This window comes from Ovis aries, chromosome 2, assembly GCF_016772045.2.
Source record: "Ovis aries strain OAR_USU_Benz2616 breed Rambouillet chromosome 2, ARS-UI_Ramb_v3.0, whole genome shotgun sequence".
Classification (NCBI taxonomy): domain Eukaryota; kingdom Metazoa; phylum Chordata; class Mammalia; order Artiodactyla; family Bovidae; genus Ovis; species Ovis aries.
In genome coordinates, this window is record NC_056055.1 from 37,230,866 (window position 1) to 37,247,478 (window position 16,613).

Genomic DNA, 16,613 nt, shown 5'->3' on the forward strand with positions numbered 1-16,613 from the left:
GGGCAGGATGAGTTTAGAATGTGCTTTTTAGCCCCTTTGACTGTTTCCTCCGAAGTTTGTTACTCAGGGTCCTTTAATTAACACTTTTACCTGGGCTTGACCTCTTTTTCTGTTTCTCCTAGAAGGAAGATAAAATATAAATTAAAGTGAAAAACAGAAAAGCTTTACTAAGAACTAATAGAATTTTGAAAACTCTGAATTATTAAAAAAAAATTTTTAGAGAAAATATAGTTTACTTACCTTTCAATATTCTTATGTACTTGAACTTGATTAACAGTGATACGAAGAACTCCCCAGGGTCCTGACTTTAATAATAGACTAGGATTATGTGTTATTACCACATCGTTTGTTAGTATTTAATTAAATAGCTTGTGTTAAATTTTTTAAACATTTTAATGTGTAGCCATTAAAATTTTTGACCATGGTATTAATTTCCTAGGTAAATTCTTTTATTCATGTTCTGTATATAGGTAGACATCTATAAACACCTGCCTTTTAGAATGATCTGAAAATCCTGAATTAGTAGATTCTGGATTAATGATGTTTTTACCTCTATTCAACTAACTTCTACCAGTACTCAGTATATACAAATGTGATTTTCTCTGAATTATATTCATGATCCTCTGTGAGTCACTATTTAATTCTGCTTTCCATTTTGAAATAGTTCTTAGCCTTTGTTCGTTAATCATGGGAAACAGTTGTGCGACATGCCTTGACATTAACTTGAACATCTAAAATTAGTCCCGTAACAATCAGCAGTTGGGGAGAAGGTTTCAGTAGTTTGTGGTATATGTGAAGTAGACATTGCAAGACTGGAAGGAACTCCCTAGAATAAGTAAGTGATTTGTGTTATGTGTATGTGCATGTACCTGTGTGTGTACATAACTGAAAGTCTCTCTTTATTAAGCAAAGGACAGATTACTACAAATGCATTATAAGCATGTTTATATATTATGCTATTTAATCATTTTAAAAGAAAAATGTATTTATTGAAAACCTGGAATGCTGGGATGGATTTTGCTGCATATTTCTTTTGTGGGTTTCTTTTTTTTTTTTCAAGGAATAATTGTATTATATATACTATATTTCAAGTGAATGAATTTTTTTTTTTTCCTCTTCAGAGTTTATAGAAACAAACCTATTCACAAAAATGACATCCTGGTTGTATGAATGTCTTTGTGAAGCTGAACTAGCACAGTATTATCCTCATTTTACTGCCCTTGGCCTTCAGAAAATAGATGAATTAGCCAACGTTACAATGAAGGACTACTCCAAATTGGGAGTCCATGACATGAATGACCGCAAACGTCTCTTCCAACTTATCAAAATCATTAAGATTATGCAGGAAGAAGATAAAGCAGTCAGTAGCCCAGACTATCGTCTTCAGACAAGCAATCTGTGTGTCAAGCCTCAGAAATCCAGATCTGGCCCTCGAAGGCAACTGCATTTTGATTCTCCTGCTGACAACAAAGACAGAACTACCAGCAACAATCAGTTTGAACTGTGTGATTTATCAGATTTTTCTGCAAGTGAACAGAAGTCTAACTACATAAAAGTACTGGAGCACATGCTACCAGCTAATTCCCAGTACCATATACAAACAGGAATTCTGAATGCCACAGCCGCTGATTCCTGCATACAAAAAGAAGCTAAGACTTCATCCTTTTCATCTAATTACTTTTCTCCAGTACAGGGGGATTGTGATAGTTCAGTTATTCAAAGAATCTCTCATGTTTCAGGGTATAACTATGGAATCCCTCATTCCTATATCAGGTAATAACTTTTTATCTTTTTCTTTTTTCTGGAGGGAAAGGAGCCTTAGGCAAGGGCAGGGTTCTCCTTGAGCAGAGGAGACCAACTACTCCGTATTTACAGAAAATAATAGTGAACAGCTTCTGTGGTGATAATGCAGATACCTTGACTGGGGGAAATTGATGAAGAATTTGGACTTTCCAGATGGGAGAAAGATGATTGTTCATGTGCATTAAGCAGCTGCTACTTCCCAGGGTCAGCTGCAGACCTGTTTTTATTATAGCCTGACATGATATATATAGTGCATCCATGAAGGTAAAATAGTTAACTTTCCTCTGCAGTAGAAAAAAAAAATTACAAAATCCATAGGATTTTTTTTTTTTTAGATTGTCAAATTAACTTCAACCAGGGCTCATGAAGCTTAGTTTTAAAAAAACCACTGCTTAATTCAGCTAGTTGAATTAAATAGGTCTTTGGAGCAGTTGATTTACCTGCAAAATTTGAAATATGGTCCTGATTTTGAGTGCTTTTTACAATTCCAGCCCTGGAAGAACAGATGAGTTTGGTCATTGCAAATAGTAAGATACTTTTGATAGCATTTACAGTTTGGGAGCCAGAGTGACAATAAGTTATTTTCACTTAGTGGTGATGAGTTAGAATTTGAAAAAGGTCCCTAAGAGTTGAAATATCAAGTAATCCCTAATACTAACCTTGGTATAATAGAAAATACATTCTTTTAAAAATACTGTGTATTGCCTGTTTTGTTATTTTAAAAGTTACAGTTGGTGAGTTACGGAGAAACAAAATACATTCTTAAGCCACTTTAAAAAAAAAAAAGGGCTATTATTCATACCTTAAAACAGTATTTCCATATGGTCTTATATTGGCTAAGGTTTCAGAGGATTTCATAACCAACCAGTTCTTTTATTCTAAAAGAATAGAGGATCCAATTTTAAAGGTAAAAATGTCTTCAGTAATTTGAAATACATAAATGAATTCTATAGTTTTTCTGAAAATAAAATTTTTTTTGGCTTGGTTTAGCAAAGCACAGAGCATATAGTATTTTTTTCTTCTTTTAGTTGTGAAAGGACTGGATTGTTCTATGACCATCAATACCATGATTGTTGCTGTCCTGTTGGTTAGCTCAGCGGTGAAAGAGCAAATACTTTTTTGAATGTTAGTCTTTTATTGAACAACATATAAAAATCTAAATTGGAATTATTTATAAATAGAATGAAGATATGACTTTCCATTATTTATTTAGATAGAATGGATATTTTAGTTTAAATATTGCTGCTTTATTTATTTCACATATATAGAATACCCCCTCTGCCTGTCCTGATTCTAGATATAAAGATCATTAGACTATCTGGAGACTCTGAGACTCTTAGGGGGCAGGGTGAGTGGGAAGTCAGACAACCATAGAGTGAGCTAAGTGCTCTCACAGAGGTTTATACATGCCAGATGCAGGACGAAAGGTGTTCAATTGAGCTTTCTCACTGTTTGTATCATCTTACACTTTCCATTCCTTATTATATTAGAGAAATGGAGGTTAAGAAAGTTCATTGTCCCAATAATTCTCAATATTGTCTTCTCCCCTAAATTCTAAGTAGAAGCCAGAGTTTCAGAACCCTGAGAAACTCCCTCACCAACTTGAAGCTTCCTGTTAGTGAGTCATCCCTATCCGAAGAGCATTCTCTTTGGATACCTCAAATTAGGTAAGTTCAAAATAACTTATTGGACTCTGAATTTTAATGAAAGTAAGGCATTTAGAGGACTGGTTGCCCTGACTTATTTAAGATTGTGAACAGACCTAACTCTAGCTGTATTAACTTTGCATGTCAGACAGATATAGTTTATTTCTTCTAGGGAATATTGCACATTAAAACTAGAGCCTTAAAAAAAGAAGAAAGCTAGAACCTTTTTGGAGAAGGCAATGGCACCCCACTCCAGTACTCTTGCCTGGAACATCCCATGGACAGAGGAGCCTGGTAGGCTGCAGTCCATGGGGTCACTAAGAGTCGGGCACAACTGAGTGACTTCCCTTTCACTTTTCACTTTCATGCATTGGAGAAGGAAATGGCAGCCCACTCCAGTATTCTTGCCTGGAGAATCCCAGGGACAGAGGAGATTAGTGGGCTGCTGTCTGTGGGTCACACAGAGTCAGGCACGACTGAAGTGACTTAGCAGCTTAGCAGAACCTTTAGGATGCTTTAAAAGATGTGTTTTATTCTGAGAAATTCTCGGTGGCCCAGTGTTTAAGACTCTGTACTTTCACTGCTGGGCTTAGGTTCAGTCCTGGTTGGGGAACTAAGATCCTGCAAACCCCACAGAATGGTCCAAAAAAACCCCAAAAAAGTTTTTTTTTTTTTCTTATAAAAAATAAAACACATGCAAAAGAAGAGAAAATACAACAGTGAACCCCCACATGCCTGTCATTCACTTTTAATGATCGTCAGGATTTTGCCATACTTCAAGCCAAAATGGTTCTTTTTTTAGATGTCTGCTATACATTGGTTAAAAAAATAATAACATGCTTCAAAAGCCTTGAGTAGTTTTTTATACATTATATTAGAAATTTTATTTCTTACTTTTTACTAATTTAGATCCTGGCGAAAAATAATTTTCTAGCCAGTTGGAGGTATCAGAAAATTGAAATTGATATGCAACAATTATATAGTGAAATATCCTGTGTAAAATCTATTATAAAAGGCTGTTTAAGGGTTATTAATCAAATTCTGAAGTGTAAAGGAAGGGAATGATTTGTCTCTCTCAGACATTCTAAGTATATGTGCCAAAGGCATTGGTCTTGGTAAAACATCTACTTTCAAGGATTCTCTTTTCTTGTTACCTTGCTTAAGAGGCATTTCTACATAGGTAAAGTGGTCAGTGCTTAGATGTGTATCATATATGCCACCATTAGGCTCAGCTAGTAAACCTGATGAATTTTGTACTCTTAACCTAAGGAATATTGCCTCTCTTCTGGATGTTAAGGTAGATGAGTTCACTGAAGACAGCCAGAGAAGAAATGTGTCTGAATAGAAGGATGAATTAGTGGTGGACAGCACCAGTCATAAAATTGTCCTGGGAGTAGGATCATGTTCTAACAAATAAACACATATCAGGGCAGGCAAAAAAAAGGAAGCAAGAGGGACAAAGGGAGGGTCAGAATATACCTGGGAGAAACACGGGGGGAATACATTGAAACCTACCACCAAATTCAAGGTGTTTAATAAACCCAGGTAGGATAAAAAAAAAAATTAGATTGAATGGTCAAGAAAACAGTAAATGTACAGTAATAAGGATTGAAAGGAAGCAAGAAATTTGCATTTGGATGGGATTGAGTAGAGATGGAGATAGAAGTAAATCAGGAGGATTTAGAGCTAATGAAAGAACTTTCTCAGTGTCAGCACTTTAGTATATAATAGATATTATGTGTGTGTGTGTGTGTGTTTGTATTACACCTAATTTATAACAAAATATACTGATACTTTGACCTCTTAGGTAGCTTTATTCCGTTAACTAAAAATTAAAGCCCACTTATAAACATATATCAGACAGAACACTTCAGAGAAAGAGAATCCTTGGACTGAGATGGAGAAAATCAGAGTTTGTGTTCGAAAACGCCCTCTGGGCATGAGGGAGGTACGTCGTGGAGAAATCAACATTATTACTGTGAAAGATAAAGAAACTCTACTTGTTCATGAGAAGAAAGAAGCAGTTGACCTCACACAGTATATTCTACAGGTATGATACTTTCCTTCGATGGAACTAACATTATCAAGTGTCAGGTTTTTTGTTTGAGTAGGGGTACAAATTCTGAAATTCAGTTTTTAGGTTTGAGTGTTGGCATTCATTCTATGTGACGCTGCATTAATCACTGATAACACTTAGCCTTCATGTTTAAAAAATATAGTGCAGTAGGGGATAACGCAAGCATAATTCCTCCTCTCTCGTGCAATAGAGTTGCATTATACATTCACTTACCATGCTTTATGTGAATTTAATTATACCTATTCAGTCATAAGAGCAAATGGGAGAATAAAAAGAGTTTAAATAATGAACTGCTGGTAGGAAGGACAGTCACTGAGTTGCCCCAGACCAACTGTGAGATGGTCACACAGTCTCCGTTCTCTCCTGTCTCTCAGTGTGAACTTACTTTGCTGAGCGCAAGTCTGATGTTTAAAGATGGAGAGCAAAATGGCCCCAGGTTGCCAGCCAACTGCTTATTTTGATTCTTAATTATGTTTAGGCATAGAGTTAAGTTGGTAGAAATTGGGTTCCTGAACAGGCCACTTTGTATAAGGTAGATTGCAGTGAGTAAAGATAATCCAGGAATGTGATTTCACATTGAACATGTATGGGTTTAAGTAAAACACTGGTAGCTCAAACACATTAAGAAATGTTCACTCCCTGCCAGGATGATTATGATTAAGTCCAAGAACAAAGAGTTTGATATCGAAATGAATTTATTCCTGGCTCTTAGGTACCCTTTCAATAGTTCCTTCAGTCCTTCAGTCCCCCAAGTAGCATTCCATTGATGGAAGATATTATAATTTAGGCACTCTTAAAATCATGAAGCAATTAGGAATAATCTATTAAGATCTGGGAATTCAGAGTTTCTCTTACCCTGAATGTTCATATTATGTCCATTCTATTCTCTCTGTCTCTTGCTTCAAAACTCAGTGACTAAGAGTTGCCTGGTGGTCTCATGGTTAGGATTTGGTATTTTCACTGCTGTGGCCAGGGCTCATTGCCTAGTCTGGAAACTGAGATCCTGCAGGCCAAGTGGCGTAAGAAAAAAAAAAAGTACAAAACCCAGTGATTAGTAGGAAGGGAAAAAAAAAAAAGAGATGGTGAGTAATCTGGTGTGCAGACAGTTCACCTTGGTCAGCTGAGATTTTACTCTACTGAAACAAATCCTTCAACACTGAAGTCAGGTTGTTAATCCTCTCCCCTCTTTAACACTTGCATTGTTCTTTGTTTTCTTTGCTTACCAAAATTGGGTTTCTCAGTAAGTCAAAGTAATGCAGAGTCTTTCTATGGGCACTAAATTACTAGGCCACTGTCTAACCAACTCAATCACTTTAACAGCCTTATCGATTGCTGGTCAGTGCACAATCTATTAGCTCTAGGTGGGAGGTATTTATATTGAAGATGGTCCAAATGACCAATTAGTTGTAATGCTATCTAGTTCCATGGCTACTTATAGCCATAGTAATAGCCCTATCCAGTCACCATCTACCCAAGACTGCCTTAATGATGCTTCTGTCACAGTAATTCCCTCAAGGAGGCATCATTTTATCTTTTGTATTTTTCCATTATCCTAAAACACAATAACCTTACTTCTTTGTCATTACCATTGGTCAATACTTATTGAATATCCATAGTTTCCATAGCTCTTTCTCTGCTGTTTGAACTTTGGACCTTTGCTGTCATAGGTCAAACTCCTTACTTGTCAATGCTTATAATATGTGTTGAGAGGCCTTTTTTTCTCCCTCTCTTTCTTCCTTAAGTAGAAAGAAGAAGAGGGAGGTTCATAGCAAACGTAGCAAGTAAATATTTATCCTAGATTCTTTGGGTTTTATTTTTAATCTTATTCAGGTATTCAAACAATTGATTTATTTGTCCTTTAATTAAATATCTTATCCTTTCAGATCTTTTGTTACTTAATATATGTGATCATATACATACATTGTGCTGTCATACTTAACCATTAAATTTTATGATAGCAACATAATGAGTGAAAAAAACAAGGAAACAGAGCTGTTTCTTTCATCCCCAATTTCTTAAATAAAGGAAAATATATATAGATTAAAAAAAGATGGTACTGAAATATATCAAAGTCAGTAGTGGCCCTCTCAGGGTAGTAAGATTTACAGATAATTTGATATTCTTATCTGTTGTAATCCATGTTTAAATTTTTTTCTGCAATCAGCATTATTACTCTTATACCAATAAAATCAGAACTTTTGAATAGGATATAGATCATGCTATGAAGAATGTCTCTAATCTCATTTTGTCCTTGAAGACAATCGATATTCTAAGTGTATCTTTCCAGAGATATTTTAGAAATACATTTATAATCTGAAAAAAAAATTCTTTAAAAAATAAGCTATGCAACTCTTATCATATCAAGGCTAAAGTGATTTTTTTATTTTTTTGGCTGCACCCAGAGCAGCTTGCAGGCTCTTAGTTCCCTGACCTGGGGTTGAATCCAGGCCATAGGAGTGAAAGCCCAGAATTCGAGCCATTAAGCCACCAGGGAACTCCATGAAGTGAATGTTAATCAAACTTCACTGATAAAATATGGTCAAATCAAAGTGTATGTGTTGCAGAGGACTTTATGAATTACAATAGTAATCTTGCATGTTCCCATATCTTTCATGAGAGATTCTTACAGAAGTATTAGAAAAATCAATACTTAAGTTCTATTGGAAGGAAAAATTGTTGTTGTTCAGTTGCTAAGTTGTGTCTGACTCTTCGCAACCCAATGGACTGCAGCACGCCAGTCTTCCCTGTTCGTCACTATCTCCCAGAGTTTGCTCAAGCTCACTGAGTTTGATGGCATCACCAACTGGAATCAATGATGCCATCCAACCATCTCATCCTCTGTTGTTCTCTTCTCCTGCCCTCAATCCTCCCAGCATCAGGGTCTTTGGCAGTGAGTTGGCTCTTCTCATTAGGTGGCCAAAATATTGGAGCTTCAGCTTCAGTATCAGTCCTTCCAACGAGTGTTCAAGGTTGATTTTCTTTAGGGTTGACTGCTTTGATCTCCTTGCAGTCCAAGGGGCTCGCAACATTCTTCACCAGCACCACAATTCAAAAGCATCGATTCTTCAGCGCTCAGCCTTCTTTATGGTCCAGTTCTCCCATTGGTACATGACTACTGGAAAAACCATAGCTCTGACTATTATGGACCTTTGTCAGCAAAGTGTTGTCTCTGCTTTTTAATACGCTATCTAGGTTGTCATAGCTTTTCTTCTAAGGAGGAAGCATCTTTTACTCTCATGGCTGCAGTCGCTGTCCACGGTGATTTTGGAACCCAGGAAAATAAAATCTGCCACTGTTTCCATTTTTCCCCATCAATTTGCCATGAAAAATCAATCTTTAGTTCTATTAGATGGAAAGATACTAATTCCTTTAATGAATAAATGTTTTCAAAAATGTTTACCCAAGAGCACTTATAGAAAGAGGAGAATAGCTGTATACTCAGTGAAATAAAGGAAAACCAAAACCAGTTTATTCCCACATTTATTTCTCTTCATTTTTAAAAGTTTTCTGAGAAATGCCAAAAATGCTTTAGATATCATCAGTTCAGTTCAGTCTCTCAGTCGTGTCCGACTCTTTGCGACCCCATGAATCACAGCACACCAGGCCTCACTGTCCATCACCAACTCCCGGAGTTCACTGAAACTCATGTCCATCGAGTCGATGATGCCATCCAGCTGTCTCATCCTCTGTCGTCCCCTTCTCCTCCTGCCCCAATCCCTCCCAGCATCAGGGTCTTTTCCAATGAGTCAATTCTTCACATGAGGTGAACAAACTATTGGAGTTTCAGCTTCAACATCAGTCCTTCCAATGAACACCCAGGACTGATCTCCTTCAGAATGAACTGGTTGGACCTCCTTGCAGTCCAGGGGACTCTCAAGAGTCTTCTCCAACACCACAGTTCAAAAGCATCAATTCTTTGGCGCTCAGCTTTCTTCACAGTCCAACTCTCACATCCATACATGACCACTGGAAAAACCATAGCCTTGACTAGACACACCTTTGTTGGCAAAGCAATATCTCTGCTTTTCAATATACTATCTAGGTTGGTCATAACTTTCCTTCCAAGGAGCAAGCGTCTTTCAGTTTCATGGCTGCCATCACCATCTGCAGTGATTTTTGGAGCCCCCAAAAATAAAGTCTGACACTGTTTCCACTGTTTGCCCATCTCTTTCCCATGAAGTGATGGGACCAGATGCCATGATCTTCGTTTTCTGAATGTTGAGCTTTAAGCCAACTTTTTCACTCTCCTCTTTCACTTTCATCAAGAGGCTTTTTAGTTACTCTTCACGTTCTGCCATAAGGGTGGTATCATTTGCATATCTGAGGTTATTGAGATTTCTCCCGGCAGTCTTGACTCTAACTTGTGCTTCTTCCAGCCCAGCGTTTCTCATGATGTACTCTGCATATAAGTTAAATAAGCAGGGTGACAATATACAGCCTTGAGGTACTCCTTTTCCTATTTGGAACCAGTCTGTTGTTCCATGTCCAGTTCTAACTGTCATTTCCTGACCTGCATATAGGTTTCTCAAAAGGCAGGTCAGATGGTCTGGTATTCCCATCTCTTTCAGAATTTTCCACAGTTTATTGTGATCCACACAGTCAGAGGCTTTGGCATAGTCAATAAAGCAGAAATAGATGTTTTTGGGAACTCTCTTGCTTTTTCCATGATCCAGTGGTTGTTAGCAATATGATCTCTGGTTCCTCTGCCTTTTCTAAAACCAGCTTGAACATCTGGAAGTTCACGGCTCATGTGAATTTTGAGCATTACTTTACTAGCGTGTGAGATGAGTGCAATTGTGCGGTAGTTTGAGCATTCTTTTTCATTGCCTTTCTTTGGGATTGGAATGAAAACTGACCTTTTCCAGTCCTGTGGCCACTGCTGAGTTTTCCAAATTTGCTGGCATATTGAGCACAGCACTTTCACAGCATCATCTTTCAGGATTTGAAATAGCTCAACTGGAATTCCATCACTTCCTCTAGCTTTGTTTGTAGTGATGCTTTCTAAGGCCCACTTGACTTCACATTCCAGGATGTCTGGCTCTAGGTGAGTGATCACACCATCGTGATTATCTTGGTTGAGCAGATCTTTTTTGTACAGTTCTTCTGTGTATTCTTGCCACCTCTTCTTAATATCGTCTGCTTCTGTTAGGTCCATACCATCTCTGTCCTTTATCGAGCCCATCTTTGCATGAAATATTCCCTTGGTATCTCTAATTTTCTTGAAGAGATCTCTAGTCTTTCCCATTCTGTTGTTTTCCTCTATTTCTTTGCATTGATCGCTGAGGAGGGCTTTCTTATCTCTCCTTGCTATTCTTTGGAACTCTGCATTCAGATGCTTATATCTTTCCTTTTCTCCTTTGCTTTTTGCTTCTCTTCTTTTCACAGCTATTTGTAAGGCCTCCCCAGACAGCCATTTTGCTTTTTTGCATTTCCTTTCCATGGGGATGGTCTTGATCCCTGTCTCCTGTACAATGTCACGAACCTCCGTCCATAGTTCATCAGGCACTCTATCAGATCGAGTCCCTTAAATCTTTTTCTCACTTCCACTCTATAATCATTAAGGGATTTGATTTAGGTCATATCTGAATGGTCTAGTGATTTTCCCTACCTTCAATTTAAGTCTGAATTTGGCAATAAGATATCATACTTAACTATAAAAACATACAGTGATTTCTGAGCAGAGAAAGGATTTGTCTCCTTGCTTAAAGACCTGTTTATGAGTTAGGTATAAATCATGTCCATTAAAATCGGATTTTAGAAATGTATTTTGCTCTTTATTATTGCCATTTTCAAGCCTAATCAAAAGTATAACCGCCATCTACCTATGACCTAGCTTCAAAGTTAGATTTTACTGTTCTTAAAATCAGTCACATGTTTCAGAACACTAAAAGTTCACAGATCTCTTTGTCCTGCTTCACAGCTTCATGTTTTTCTCACCTCCTAACTTTTGGAGACTTTTTTCTCTTCTTTTTTTGGCCACATTGTGCAGCTTGCAGGACCTTAGTTCCCTACCCATGCAGTAGAAGCTGGAGAATTTTTTCTTCTATGTTAGTGTTCTAGTATTGCTGAAAGATCTGAAATCTAGGGGATTCGATGCTCAATGAATGTAGACACAAAACCGTAACACTTGTATGAAGATATAAAGTGCTGAAAATATTTTTCCTGTTTCCTTTCCATTTTTTAAAAAATCTTAATTGTGCCCTGTACTGCAGTTGTTAAAAGTTTTGTTTATTGCAAAAAAAAATTCCTCATAAAATTTTGTCTTAACTGAATATTTAGAGTAGGCCCAAAAGGTAGTATAAAATATGACTTCATCTCTCATTCATCATGTGTGGACTGCCATTATGATACTACAGTCAGACTTGAAATTATTAGGATTTTTTACCCAGATATAGTTGGGCTACCAACTTGGTAAGCCTCTTAATTATGCAAATAATTACGGTTGCTGAACTAACACTTTCCAGACCCAACCTAGTGGGGTCTCCTACCTCTCCTCTTTCAGATTACCATGGTTTTTCATTTGGGAATAATCTTGGATTCCTTTCTCTCCCCAGCTATCGCATCCAGTCAGCTGCCAAATTTCTCATGCGCTCATTTCTTTTTATTTACATTGTCATTGTCTAATTTAGACCCTTCTTAACCTAATCTAAAATTCCATGGATGGAAGAGCCTGGTAGGCTACAGCCCATGGGGTCGCAAAGAGTCGGACATGACTGAGCAAATTTCCTTTTCTTTCTTTAACCTAACCACTAGTGTTCATGTTTCCAATCCATGCACAGTATAAGGCAGATTAGTCTTCCAATAAAATGGCTCAGCTCATCCCTCTCTTTTGCAAAGTTTTTTGCCTTCCCACTTGTACTAAATTAAATATAAGCATTCCCTTCTCTCCCTTAATGCTGGTGTCCCAAGACCCCTACAGTATAGTCCTAACTCCTTATTCTCACCTGATATTTCACTTTTCTACCTGCCAGTATCCTATATTTCAAACACAGTAAATCCTCCCTGTCTTCTAAACATTATTTGTGCTTTCCTGCTTTGCCTCTTTGCTCATGTTTCCCACATGCTCAGGCTGGGCTATGAGAATAATCTCCATAGAATTCAGTAATTCAGTTCCTCTCCTAGACTTCAGGAGGATTGGCTCACTGTTAACACTCATTAATTTACTTCCCTTAAGAGAGAACAAAAATCATGTGGCTTAGTTTTTACAGTATAAGAACATGTCTACAGAGATCTCAAGTAAAACTAGCCCCTGTCATTTGACAGTTGATAATTGCTTATTATCTCTAACTTTGTCATGGACAGTTACTATTAGTTAAAAATGTATTTCCACCTTTATCCTGTGTCAGCTAAGATAGTGATGAAGAAAATCCAGAATGTATCTTTCTCTAAAATCAAATTTCTTTTTCAGCATGTTTTTTATTTTGATGAAATCTTTGATGAGGCGTGCACTAATCAAGATATTTACATGAAGACTACTCACCCACTCATTCAGCATATTTTCAATGGGTACGATAGAAATTATTTTCTCCTTTTGCCTTTTATTTTCTATTTTCCGTAAATCATATTTCTTTGTAAACATTACTTATGCTTTTCTATTATTTTGAATTAAATATGAAATTGTGTTTTGACCTAATGAATTTAAGTTAGACTCTTCTGGAAAATTCCATGTCTCTCCTTATGGGATTCCCAGAACATTTAGAAATAGTCAGAATTTTCATTTACATTGATGACATTGATTCTCTGTGCTTAGTGGAAGTCCTTAGAATAAAAAGATGTATGTGGTTGTAATTACTTTGAACTTTTGCTAATAGGAATTATGTATTCTAGCTATAGTTTCATTAACGTTTTTTCAAGTAGGATAGATAGGTGACTATCACTCACTTTTCATAGATGTATTTTTTTATTTAAAAATAATTATTCACACTTAGTAAACATTAAATGGGACAGAGTAGGTACTTGGTGGGGCTCTGTTATATATTTAAAATATATAGTAGTCAGGTATGGGTACAAAATGTTGGGTAGTTGATTTCAGGGTATTTTTACTTTCATTTTTTAAAATAACTTTTATAACTTAAAAATTGAAGTATAATTTACATACATCAAGATGCACAGATCTTAAGAAGTATGTAGATTTGATGCGTTTTGATGTATCCAAGTAACCAATATTTGGAATAAGATACAGAACGTTTCCACCACCCCAGAAAGTTCTCCTACCTTCATCTCCAGGTCTTATATAACCACTGACTTGCTTTCTGTCACAGTAGATTAGTTTTGCCTATTCTAAAATGTCATAGAAATAGGATTGTTATAAATCTTATGCCTGGCTTCTTTTGCTTCACATAATGTTTTTAAATATTGGTACATGTTGCATGTAACTAGTTCTATTGCTGAGTAATATTTCCTTCTATAAATATTCCAGTTTTTTAAAATCCATTCTTTTGATGGACATTTGGGTTCTTTCCAATTTTGGAGTATTATGAATAAAACTGTATGAACATTTTTATCCAAGTCTTTTTATGGATATCTCTTAATTTATCTTGAATAAAAATCTGTAAATGGAATTACCAGGTCATTGGATAGGTCTATAAGAAAGTGTCAAACAAATTTCCTTGCTCTATTTTATATTCCCAACAGCAATATATGAGAATTGAAGTTCTGTACCCTCACCGTATTTGATATGGTCAATCTTTTTTATTCTAGCCAGTTTAATGGGTATGGAACTGTATCTCATTGTGTGTGTTTTTTTTTTTTTTTTAATAAATTTACATTCCCCAGGATCTAATACTGAGCATTATTTCATGTGCTAATTTGGCCACTCAGATATCTTCATTTGCCTGTTTTTTATTGTCTTTTTATTGTGGTTGTATGGAAGTTTGTATTTTTATGAACAGGTTAAAGTGAACTTTCTTTCTGGTTCAGTTTCTTATGTACCAAATTTAAGAAGTACATTTTGAGAGAGCAGGTTTCTAAAATAAGTCAACACTTAAATGTTAAGACATTATCAATAAAGAATAAGAGAGTTGCAAGTTAGGTGAAATTATTAGGTTAAGTTCTGTAAAGTGTAGTAAGAGCTTTCTTCATTTTTTTTTTTTGACTTGAAGTTCATCACAGAAATGTTCAGAAGATAAGATAGATGTTGTTCTTTATTATTCTTATTCTGTTAGATCTTCTTCAATGTGTTTACATTTTTCTCCTGTAATTCTTTTCCCAACTGTGACTCTGCCAGTGTATTCAAGTGCCCACACTGTTGGGAGCCATGATTTAAAAGACAAGGAGTAACCAACCAGTCTCTGCTTCTAAACAGCTTACATTTTAATTTGCTCCCATGTCTTGATTCTCACACTTCTATGATTACTTTGCTCTTGTCAAATCACTGTTTCTTTGGTTTCTGTCTGGCTTCATGTCCTTTCTGTGTATTCATCTCTTTGTCCACCTCCAGCCTCCCCTTCCCCTGTGTCCATACATATTAATAGAATATTTTTCTTGCTACTTTTGGCATCAATCCATAGGATGCCTGTATAAGAGTCTAGCTACTTACTGCATAACATTATGTTCACTGTTTAGTACTACATAGTACTAGGACTACATAGTACATAGGATCCCATAGTACTCAGGTAATCTTGGCCTCATCTCCTCCTAAAATACACTGTGGCTGGCAGGTTGGTCTCCCAACTTTTCTGTCCCCCTCTTATTTTACAGTTTTTCACACCCATCCAGCTCGTGTACACACACATATCCACATGCAGGAACAATGACTTCCACTTAGAATCATAGGACATCAGGACTCTAAGGGGTCTTGAAAATCAATTAGCCCAGTAATTTATTGATGAAAGTGAAAACCAAGGCCGTAAGAGGTCTTTTGTGACTCCTTCAAATATTTTGCTTCTGTTGATTTTGCCTGTGTTTAAACTTCCTTAATATTCTTATAAGTGATCACCACCATATTGTATGATCTTCTGTTATTTATTATATTTAGTTTTCTATTACTTCTTTCACTGAACTTATCTTTGAGGATTAACACAATTTTTTTTTCCCCCTCAAGGATCCTCTAAAGCACCTAACATCAGCTCTTTGTTTCCATATCTTCTAGAGTTGTGTTATGGTCGTACCAGTTCCATGAAAAATTTCTATTAAAAAAACTTAAATACTGCTTTGAGAATTCTTTTCCTCCTCCTATATTTTTATAACGTAAAGCCCTCTTAAAGGACTGTATATTTTATAGTTGAATTTTATGGAGGATTCTTTTTCCACCTGGCTTTTGTCATTTAAAAATATGTGTTAGCAGTTCTCTTAAAATTTAAAAGTAAATACAGATGATTCTTCCCCCAGAGGCAATGCCACTTGCTTCTCATATGGACAGACAGGTGCTGGAAAGACCTATACCATGATAGGAACTCATCAGAACCCAGGACTGTATGCTCTGGCTGCCAGAGACATCTTCAGACAACTGGAAGTGTCCCAGCCAAGAAGGCATGTTTTTGTGTGGATCAGCTTCTATGAAATCTACTGTGGACAGCTTTATGACCTTCTAAATAGAAGAAAAAGGTACTGGGTATGAGTGGGAAACTGTAAATCTGTTCTTTATTCTTTTAAGCCAGAGTCCCACTGAAGCTTCAATACTTTGGCCACCTGATGCAAAGAGCCAACTCATTGGAAAGACCCTGGTGCTGGGAAAGACTGAAGCCAAAAAGAGAAGGGGGTGGCAGAGGATGAGGTGGTTAGATAGCATCATCGACTCAATGGACATGAATTTGAGCAAACTTTGGGAGATAATGGAGGACAGAGGAGCCTGGAGTGCTACAGTCCATGGCGTCACAAAGAGTCTGACACCACTTAGTGACTGAACAATAACAACCCACTGAATTGTGGGATTTAATGAGAGGCTTTGGTATACCAGTGCCCTTTTATGAATGAGGGTCTCCTGAATCAGAGGCATATTTTTTAAAACTGTTAAGTCAGCTACAGGAAAATATAAATTAGCCTTCCAGTAGTATTTTTTAAGTGATCAATATCCTAATGTTCATCAAAAGACTATGTCTCTTTCATTGTGGTCTTTGAAAAGGTCATAATTTCAGGAAGTCAGGAAA

General features: G+C 36.6%; 1 protein-coding gene across 4 annotated transcripts in view; it reads left to right on the forward strand.

Annotated features, from left to right (window-relative positions):
* Positions 1-16,613, forward strand: part of KIF24 (kinesin family member 24) — a 70,099-nt gene that overhangs the window by 19,928 nt on the left and 33,558 nt on the right. For 2 of the 4 annotated variants that reach the window (XM_012118196.5, XM_060410867.1), the window contains exons 2-6: positions 1,122-1,773; positions 3,363-3,470; positions 5,310-5,499; positions 12,935-13,032; positions 15,856-16,071. In XM_012118196.5, the coding sequence (XP_011973586.2) occupies positions 1,151-1,773; positions 3,363-3,470; positions 5,310-5,499; positions 12,935-13,032; positions 15,856-16,071 (1,235 nt within the window). In that variant the 5' untranslated portion in view covers positions 1,122-1,150. The remainder of the gene's footprint in view (positions 1-1,121; positions 1,774-3,362; positions 3,471-5,309; positions 5,500-12,934; positions 13,033-15,855; positions 16,072-16,613) is intronic. The other 2 variants (XM_012118205.5, XM_060410868.1) reach the window with 1 other exon arrangement.